The following is a 10,271-nucleotide window of genomic DNA, read 5'->3' on the forward strand; positions in this document are numbered from 1 at the left end:
CAAGACACCAAACTTAGAAGTTTTTAATGTTTAGACACTATGAATTCGAAAATGCATATGAAAAACAACAAAAAGCACAAAACAAGAAAATCATAAGATTAAACAAAGAAAATTATCAAGAACAACTTGAAGATCAAGGAAGAACAATATGCATGGAATTCAAAAATTTTAAGAAAATAAAAAATATGCAGTTGACACCAAACTTAAAATTTGACACTAGACTCAAACAAGAAACACAAAATTTTTGGTTTTTATGATTATATTAAATTTTTTTTTGTATTTTTTTTCGAAATTATTTTGGAAAAAGAAAATAAAGAAATTCAAATTTTTTAATAAGAATTCCAGGATTCATGCAATGTTAGTCTAAAGTTTCGGTCCAAAAGAATTAGACATAGCCAAATGGCCAGCCAAGCTTTAGCATAACAAATACAGACATGTCCTTTCTACAATGGAAAGTGAAAACCTCAGTTTAAAAGATTAGACATGGCTTAACAGCCAGCCAGGCTTCAACATATCTCATGAAACTCTAGAATTCATTCTTAAAAATTCTGAAGAACAAATAATTATTATTATTTTTTTTGAAATTAAAAATAAAAAGCTTACACATAAAATAAAATTACCTAATCTAAGCAACAAGATGAACTATCAGTTGTCCAAACTCGAACAATCTCCGGTAACGGCGCCAAAAACTTGGTGCACGAAATTGTGATTACACTTTTCACAACTCCGCACAACTAACTAGCAAGTGCACTGGGTCGTCCAAGTAATACCTTACATGTCGATCCCACGGAGATTGTCGGCTTGAAGCAAGCTATGGTCATCTCGCAAATCTTAGTCAGGCGGATTCAAATGGTTATGAGTTTTGATAATTGAAAGATAAATAAAACGTAAATTAAAATAGAGATACTTATGTAGTTCATTGGTGGGAATTTCAGATAAGCGTTTGGAGATGCTTTGTTGTTTCTGAACCTCTGCTTTCCTATTATCTTCATCCAATCATGCGTGCTCCCTTCCATGGCAAGCTGTATGATCCTCTCGGATGAAAAATACCAGGTATGGTTTATGCACGGCTAATCAACTGTCGGATTTCTCGTCTCGGATGAAAAATACCAAGTACAGCTACCGCACGGCTAATCATCTATCGGTTCTCACTAGCGTCGGAATAGGATCTCTCTATCCTTTTGCACACTATCACTGCACCCAACATTCGCGAGTTTGAAGCTCGTCACAGTCATCCCTTCCCAGATCCTACTCGGAATACCACAGACAAGGTTTAGACTTTTCGGATCTCAAGAATGTTGCCAATTGGTTCTAGCCTATACCACAAAGGTTCTAATCTCACGGACTCGGTCCGTGTATTAGAAACCCAAGAGAATATACTCCGGCTGTCGTCCAATGACTACGTTGAACATCATGTAGACCGCTTGTGGTTGTCAGGCACGCGGATCTTGGCTAAGCGAGTAACGAAGATAATGGATGATTGTCACGGGTCACCCCTTCATTCTGACTTAACTGAATTAAGTACGAGAGTATATCTTGGAGAAGAAGTAAGCGTGAATTGAAAGAGAAACAATAGTACTTGCATTAATTCATGAAGAACAGCAAAGCTCCGCACCTTAATCTATGAGGTGTAGAAACTCCACCGTAGAAAATACATAAAAGAAAAAGGTCTAGGCATGGCCGAATGGCCAGCCTCCAAAATGTAACATAAAAGTGAAAAGAGTGTTTCCAACCATGCGAATACAATAGTAAAAAGTGCTATTTATACTAAAACTAGTTACTAAGGATTATAGAAAATAAGTAATTAAGTGTAGATAGTGCAGAAATCCACTTCTGGGGCCCACTTAGTGTGTGCTTGGGCTGAGCATTGAGCTTTACATGTGCATAGGCCATTTCTAGAGTTAAACGCCAGCTTGGGTGCCAATTTGGGCGTTTAACTCCAGTTCTGGTGCCAGTTCTAGCGTTTTACGCCAGAAAATGGTCTCTGGCTGGCGTTTAGACGCCAGTTTGGGCTATCAAATCTCAGGAAAAGTATGAACTATTATATATTTCTGGAAAGCCCAAGATGTCTACTTTCCAACGCAATTGAGAGCGCACCAATTGGGCTTCTTTTGCTCCAAAAAATCTACTTCGAGTGCAGGAGGGTCAGAATCTAACAGCATCTGCAGTCCTTTCTTAGCCTCTGAATCAGATTTTTGCTCAGGTCCCTCAATTTCAGCCAGAAAATATCTGAAATTACAGAAAAATACACAAACTCATAGTAAAGTCCAGAAATGTGATTTTTGCATAAAAACTAATAAAAATATAATAAAAAGTAACTAAAACATACTAAAAACTATGTAAAAACAATGCCAAAAAGGGTATAAATTATCCGCTCATCAATACTCTATCTTATTTTAAGCTACCTAATTCACTTTTAGATGAGATTCACAGAATTTTAACACATTTTTGGTGGAGTCAGAGAGGCACTGTAAGGAGAATGTCATGGATTAGTTAGGATAAAATGACAAGACCCAAAAGAGAAGAAGGATCGGGTTTCAAAGACTTGCGTGCACAAAATTTGGCTCTGCTTGAAAAACAATTTTGGAGATTGGCCGTTAATCCTAATGCACTACTTAGCAAAATGTTAAAGGATATGTATTTTAGATATAAATCTTCTTTGATTGCAGACAAAGGGACTAACCCTTTCTGGGGCTAGCAAAGTCTCTTAGAAGGTAGAAAAATGGTGAAAAATGATTATTGTAGAGTATAGGGTCAGGAGATGATGTTAATGTTTGGCAAGAACCCTGGTTGCCGCCCCCATACCCATATCATATTAGTCCTAGCAATCAATCCAACAACAATATATTTTCAACAATTAATAGAGTAAAGGACTTATTGACCACAGAAAGAAGAAGGAACAAAGAGCTTATCGAATTAATCTTTCTCCCTGAAATAAGTACCCACATCCTCTCTATAGAGCTGAATAGTAACGGCATGGACTCTCTGGTTTGGGCCTTGAACTCCAAGAAGCAATATGATGTGACATCTGGATATGTGGTTGCGTATGACTTTGCGCATGAGCTGATCAATCAACTACCTGCAATCATCCAAAATTCAAGAAGCTGGAGAAAAATTTGGGGCTTACAGTTATCAACAAAGATAAAAATCTTTTTGTGGAGAGCTGTGCATGAAAGTTTACCTGTACTGAGCCTCATCTACCAGTGTTTCCAGTCGACTCCACCTTTGTGTCCCAGATGTAGATTATCCCCGAAAATCATCATCCACTGTCTTCGATGCTGTGGCCCTACTCAAGAGGTATGGGGAGCAGTTGATTTGAAGATGGTGCCATCATTGCAAAGTGTTTTCCCCTTTGTGGAGTGGTGGACCCATATACTATTAGGTGCTGGAAGTGGGAGAGAAGGTGACGATGCTCTCAGTATCTTCACGGCTCTTTGTTGGGCATTGTGGAATGCATGTAATAAAGAAGTGTTTGAAAACGAGAAGACCCCTGTCCAACAGATCTCGAACTCAGTAAGAAAGATTTATCAGGAGATGAATAGAAGACAAGTTTTCTAATTTCCTAATGTATTTCCCTTTCTTTAGTTTATTGGTTATTACTGTAGCCACTAATAGCTTCAATTGAGAGAAATCCACTGCTATTTTTTTGGTCTCACATTAAATTTTGTAGCACTTTCTCAAAGTAATGCAATTACCTCCATTTTGGAAAAAAAAAAATAACATCTACATTTATCACAAATACATGGTAGTTGAATATGCATATAATATTTCATTCAATTTTATCTAGTTGAGTTTTTTTAATTATTTAATTTTTAACACTTGGTTAGGTAACTTGGCAACTTTATATAAGATATGCATTTTGATTATTCACTTTCTAAATATATTTAAAAAAAACCTATATTGTTCAATGTTTTAAAATTGAATTGAACTGATTGGTTGATCGGACCAAATCGAGAATTGATAAATATAATGGTTTAGCTAGTAAGCATAACTGTCTTTGTCAAAAATCTTTATTGGACGGCTGAATTGGCCACAAATTATCTAGTTGAATCGAATTGGGATTCGACCAATTTTCACAGTTTGACACAAAATGATGTGTTTCACCATAAAAAAAAAATAGTTATTTACTAATTTGATATTTAAAAGATTCAAACATTGACCAAAAAAAATCTTTGAAAGATATTATTAACAAAACATCTTTTAATGCTTTGAAAATACCACAAAAATAACTAATAAGTATTATATTTTTTATAAATAATTTTTTTCTATTTAGCAAGCAATTTACTTATTTGATCTGAATTTTTGTAGCAATATTTGAATAAATATTTAAAAAATCTACAAAAAAATTCAGAATAAAATATAATCTTTAGATTTTTCTTTTATTTTTTCAAAAAATTACGACTATTCATACTAACAAAATTAAAAAAAATTGTTCGATATAAAATTATCAAATTTTAAAAATAAAAATAATTTTTTTAGTAATACTTACAAAAATTAAATCAAAATCTAATCTCTAAAATAATTTTTTAAAATATATATTTAATATTTAATTATTTTTATTATGTTTTTAAATATTTCAAAAATTTATTTATTATTAGATTTTTAGGATTATTTTTTAATAAGATTTTGATAGTTCCCTTTAAAAAAAGGTTTAATTATTTTATTAGTTTCTATAATTTTGTAAAATTTTTAATTAGGTCTCTATACTTTTTTTTTTAATTGGGTTTCTGTATCAATTTTTTTTTAATTAGGTCCTTTTTAGTAGTAATTGTCTTAATTGTATAGGGATCCAACTAAAAAAAATTAGTATAAAAACTCAAATAAAAGAAAAAAAAATATAAGGACTCAATTAAAAAAAAATTTGATAAAGAGACCAATTAAAAGAAAAAAAAATATAGAAATCTAATTGAAAATTTTGCCAAACCAATAGAATAATTAGACCTAACAAAAACTAACGCAAACCTAATTTCTTCTTCTCGAGCTCTCCAATTCTCCTCCTTCACTCCCTCTGCAAAAGAAAAATAAAAATCACATCACTTGCTCCGTCCAGCCACCGCCGTGTCACTGCGGGTCACCGCCGCCGTCTCATATGCTCGAAGCCGCTGTCTCCATTGCGCTCGTCTCCGCCACTGCTCGAAGCCGCCGTCCTCATCGCGTCGTTCCTCCGTCGAGCAACCGCTGTTCCGCCGTGTCGGCTCTGTTCCACCGCGCTACAGCCCTTCTCTGCTCCAGTTCCGCCACGCTCCATCCTCCTCTTATCCAGTTTCACTGCGCTCCACCCTCCTCTGCTCCAGTTCCGCGACGCTCCACCCTCCGCGGCTCCAGTTCCGCGGAGGTACAGGCCGGGTTCTCTAGTTCCGCGGCAGTGCAGGCCACTTCTTCTCCAGTTCTGCCGCGTCCAGCCCTCCGTGCTCCCCCACCTCTGTGCTCTAGAAGGTATTTTACTGTAATTGATGTTTTAATTGGTTTAGGATTGTTAATCTGTGATTTTTCTTCTTCAATTATTGTTGTTATTACTGTTGTTTAGGATTGTTGATCAAGTTCTTGATTCTGTTATGTTGTTGTTCTGTTGTCTTTAATTTTTTTTGTTTTTATTGTGATTTTCTGTTCTTGAACTTGTTAAGTTGATAATTTGGTAAATTCCTGGGCTGCTGTTGTTTTAATTTGCTAAATTGTTAGGTTGCTGCGATTTAATTTGCTGGATTTTCTATTCAGGTCTTGTTCTTGTTTATTTGCTAAATTGTTGTTGTGGTGTACCTATTATTGTCCTTGAGATTATTGGGTTGCTGTGTTCTTCTCAAATTGTTAATTTGCTAATTTGCTAAATTGTTGTTGTGATCCTTGAGATTGAGATTGTGCTTGTTTCTTGTTATTGGTTTGCTGGATTTTCTATTTGGGTCTTGTTCTTGTTAATTTGTTAAATTGTTGTTGTTTTGATCCTTGTGATTGAGATTGTCCTTTTTTTTGTTATTGGGTTGCTGGTAATTTTTAGGTATGGATGCAGTACTTTTAATTTGGATGACATTTTAAAGTTCATATTAGCCTATAATTATGTTTTGATGTGTTTATTTATATTTTATTTAATATTTTATTATAAAACAGTTATTCTAGTTAAACCACGGTTGAACCAGTTGAATTAGTAAACTAGTAAACTAATAGCTAGAGCAGTTTGGTTTCCAGAATCTTGATATTGTTTGGTGCTTCTTTTAAAGTTAGTTTTGTTCTTATTCATTGCATGAATTGAAAAAACTTGCATTCTATATCATAAAGAGCCAATTATTTAGTAACACAGAGAAAATAATAGACATTTGATCATGTTAATAAAAGGAAGATTAATCATCAACGCTTTCATAATATGATAACAGTATACAAATAAAAAAAATTATAAATTACCTTTATTTTGTTTCGAATAATTTACTTTTTGATTTGTTATATAATTATTTATGAGTTTAATTTTGATACACTTTTAAAAAATTTTATACGATTATTTAATCAAATTAAGATATTTAAATAATTTTTAAGTAACTACTATGAAATTTCGTTTTGACAATACTCTTTTATAATTGACAGTTACCCTCCATGAAAATTAAATCCCTATATGAGTTTTTTCATAATATACTTTTTGTTTTATATAATTAAATGTACACATAGAATTTCATAAAGACATCTTCATATAAAGATAATATTACGAGCCGTTAGATAATTTGATATATTTGACCAGAATATATTTAATTAAATCATCTAACAGATGGAACATCTTCAAATCAGAATATATTCATAGGAAGTATCCATTTTTTGGACAAAGTAAATCCTTATATCACAAAGCATAGTTCATTTGTAGTATCCGAACGTAAAAGGAAAACAACTCTTGGTGGGGGTGACACATGCAGTTTTGCCGCCGGCACCTTACTATCGGCACCGCCACAAACTCAGTGGAATTCCATCTCCTGGAGCTCCTGAAACAATGCAGCAGCAGCAGCATCCTCCAACAAGTCCACGCCCAAATGATCGTCAACCACCTCCACAAACCCAACCACCTCCTCGTGAAGCTCATCCACCTCAACAACTTCCCCTATGCACTCAACCTCTTCTCTCACATCACTCCTCACCCCAATGACTACGCCTTCAACATCATGATTCGCGCTCTGGCTGCCACGTGGCACAACTACCCGTTTGCCCTCCAACTCTATTACCGTATGCGTGCTTTGTCCATTAAGCCTAACAACTTCACCTTCCCCTTCGTCTTCCTCTCATGTGCTAACTTAACGGCCCTCTGCCATGGCCTTTTGGCCCATGCCTCCGCCTTCAGGCTCGGCCTCTGCTCCGATCACCATACCTGTCACTCCTTGATTACGATGTACTCCAGGTGTGGGCAGCCTTCGTCTGCACGCAAGGTGTTTAATGAAATTCCTGACAAGGATTTGGTGTCGTGGAATTCGATGATCTCTGGCTACGTGAAGGCAGGTCTTGCGAGGGAGGCTGTGGAGGTGTTTGGGGAGATGAGGAGGGAGGGGTTTGTGCCGGACGAGATGAGCTTGGTGAGTGTGCTCGGGGCGTGCGGGGAGATTGGGGACTTGGAATTGGGGAGTTGGGTTGATGGGTTTGTTGTGGATAATGGGATGGAGGTGAATTCGTATGTTGGGTCTGCTTTGATTAGTATGTTTGGAAAGTGTGGGGATTTGGAGTCTGCTCGGAGGATCTTTGATGGAATGGTTAGAAGAGATGCTATTACTTGGAATGCTCTGATATCTGGGTACCTAACTATGTTCTCTGCAAATTCTGTAATCTGTATATTATATTCTCATTCACGTTCAATTTCTTTTCATAGTTTGATAACTTGGTAGACTGCAATGAAAACAAATATAATGATAATATTTTTATATAGGTGGATAGCAGATTTAAGAATGGTTGCAGACAATTTTTCAATATGAATGAATCTTAATTTTTGAATTGGTTTTCCTATATATCAATTTTATGTTTTTCATATATTCTATGATTTATACATGTCAGATATGCTCAAAATGGAATGGCAGATAAAGCAGTTTCTTTATTTCATTGCATGAAGGAGGAGGGAATTGTTCCAAATAAAATTACCTTGACTACAGTGCTGTCTGCATGCGCCACAATTGGGGCTTTGGATTTGGGGAGACAGATTGAAGAGTATGCATCACAAAGAGGATTTCAACATGATATCTTTGTGGCTACTGCATTGGTTGACATGTATGCTAAAAGTGGGAGTTTAGACAGTGCACTGAGAGTTTTCAATGACATGCCACAGAAAAATGAAGTTTCTTGGAATGCAATGATCGCCGCACTTGCTTCTCATGGCAAAGCAAAGGAAGCACTGTCACTATTTCAGTGCATGTTGGATGAGGGTGGTGGTGCTTGTCCCAATGATATAACATTTGTAGCATTGCTCTCTGCTTGTGTGCATGCAGGCCTGGTTGATGAGGGCTATAGATTGTTTGATATGATGAGCACATTATTCGGATTAGTGCCGAAAATTGAGCACTACTCTTGCATGGTTGATCTTTTGGCGCGCGCTGGTCATCTGTATGAAGCTTGGGATCTCATTGAGAAAATGCCTGAAAAGCCAGATAAGGTCACATTAGGAGCTTTACATGGTGCGTGTCAAAGGCTGAAAAATGTAGATATAGGTGAACGGGTTATGCGGCTCCTTCTGGAGTTGGATCCTTCAAATTCTGGGAACTATATCATCTCATCAAAAATATATGCAAATTCAAAAATGTTGGAAGATTCAGCAAGGATGAGATTGTTGATGAGACAAAAGGGTGTCAGTAAAACTCCTGGTTGTAGCTGGATTGAAATTGAGAATCAATTGCACGAGTTTCATGCTGGTGATGGTCTGCACGTAAGTGCCACGGATATATATGGCATAATGGATTTGCTGTATGAGGAGCTCAAAAGGGAAGGGTATGTCCCTAAAATTGTTGATTAGCTGCATGAGGAGCTGAATTGCTGAAAGAGTTGTTTTATTGGAAAGTACAGAAGTAGCTAACGTTTGAACTACATAGCATTCAGCTTTCTCAGCTCCAATTGGTTTGGTTTCATTAAGTTTGATCTGATGGCACATATCAACATTAGTAGTGGGTGTTAGGTACGTTAAAGTATTCTTTCATACTTAAAGATTTGTGTCATATAATTCAAGGGGGACAAAACAAACCTCTAGCAGATACATATGCCCAAATGCCATATGAAAATGGAAAGGAAATGATAGTGAAATCAGTTTTTTGGTGCCGATCTCTTTTGGAGTATCCATGAGAATTATTGTCCCCCTATTGAGTATTGACAATTTCGTAAGCAGTAGGGGAAAATGTTGGCTAAGCAGATTTGTTTTAGGATAGTTATTGTATGGATATGGCAATCAATTTTGGTCAATGAGATCTGGCAAGTGATCAATTTTTTTAGGATGCAACCCAAGTTTTTTATATCAACGAGATGAACAAGAAATTGAAAAATGCTCAAGAATTTTGGTTCTCTATGTTTGGATTCAATATTTACCAATGGCAACTTAGTTAGGTCAACATAAAACTGCAGAAGTACACTTGCGTTTTGCATATCAGATGGAAAATAATTTATTCCTTTCCATCAATGCAGATTTGATAGAAATTATTTGTAAAATGTTGATTTTTTTTTTGGGGTAATAAAAATGTTAATTTGTTACTTTGACATGATAATAGTGTAAGCACTAAGCAAATGTTTTGTTGTTTATATTAAGGTAAATTATACGGTACATATGTTATTTTAAAGAGAGGGAGAGATGTTGACACGTAGCAGAATCATACGGCAGAAGGAGAAGATGGCCTGGCTGCAAGGAAGCAGAATCATAAGTGGGAAGGAAGATGGCTCGGCTGTTGAGCCGCGCAGCTGATGCACCGAAGATCCGTTACATGCAGTGAAGATCCGGGAAAAGGGAAGAATTTTGTTTTTGTTTTTTTTTTTTTTTTGAGGAGAAGGAGATTGGCTACGGTGTTAGCGTTATTGGATTTTGTGCTCGTTTCGTTCATTCCTTCGTTCTCCTTCATTAGTTCCTTTCTCTGTTGCCTCCACGCCGGTAAGGCTAGTAAAAACCTCTGAAAGATAATAATCATCAACAACCAGGAGTAATTATCTCCAAATAAAAGAAGGAAAAAAGCAAGCAGGAGCAGCGATCCTGAACCCAATATGCTTAGCTTCCAGGCACAACGAATCAAGACTTCTCATCACGAACTGCAAAGGCACACTGAGAAGAAGCTACATTGATATCGTTG

At 36.1% G+C, this 10,271-nt stretch overlaps 2 protein-coding genes across 5 annotated transcripts; both read left to right on the forward strand.

Annotated features, from left to right (window-relative positions):
- LOC107636299 lies at nt 2,977–3,558 on the forward strand. Its single transcript, XM_016339818.1, has one exon. It carries the CDS (start codon nt 2,977–2,979, stop codon nt 3,556–3,558), a length of 582 nt encoding a protein of 193 aa, XP_016195304.1.
- On the forward strand, nt 5,297–9,914 carry LOC107639189 (pentatricopeptide repeat-containing protein At2g34400). 4 transcript variants are annotated; one of them, XM_021121026.1, is made up of 3 exons: nt 5,297–5,436; nt 6,769–7,753; nt 8,011–9,914. In XM_021121026.1, exons 2-3 carry the CDS (start codon nt 6,885–6,887, stop codon nt 8,957–8,959), a joined length of 1,818 nt encoding a protein of 605 aa, XP_020976685.1. In that variant the 5' UTR covers nt 5,297–5,436; nt 6,769–6,884; the 3' UTR covers nt 8,960–9,914. The 4 variants fall into 4 exon arrangements, with proteins under 4 accessions (XP_020976685.1, XP_020976686.1, XP_016198118.1 ...); XM_021121027.1 differs by having other exon boundaries at nt 5,298–5,436; nt 6,749–7,753; XM_016342632.2 differs by having other exon boundaries at nt 5,302–5,436; nt 6,831–7,753.

This window comes from Arachis ipaensis, chromosome B04 (assembly GCF_000816755.2).
Source record: "Arachis ipaensis cultivar K30076 chromosome B04, Araip1.1, whole genome shotgun sequence".
NCBI lineage: Eukaryota > Viridiplantae > Streptophyta > Magnoliopsida > Fabales > Fabaceae > Arachis > Arachis ipaensis.

Bases quoted from the DNA above. Each gene is read 5' to 3' on its own strand.
- LOC107639189 (XM_021121026.1), top strand. From the start codon at position 6,885: ATGCAGTTTTGCCGCCGGCACCTTACTATCGGCACCGCCACAAACTCA. The intron at 7,754-8,010 runs GTACCTAACTAT...TATACATGTCAG, and splicing joins TGGAATGCTCTGATATCTGG to ATATGCTCAAAATGGAATGG.
- LOC107636299 (XM_016339818.1), top strand. From the start codon at position 2,977: ATGGACTCTCTGGTTTGGGCCTTGAACTCCAAGAAGCAATATGATGTG.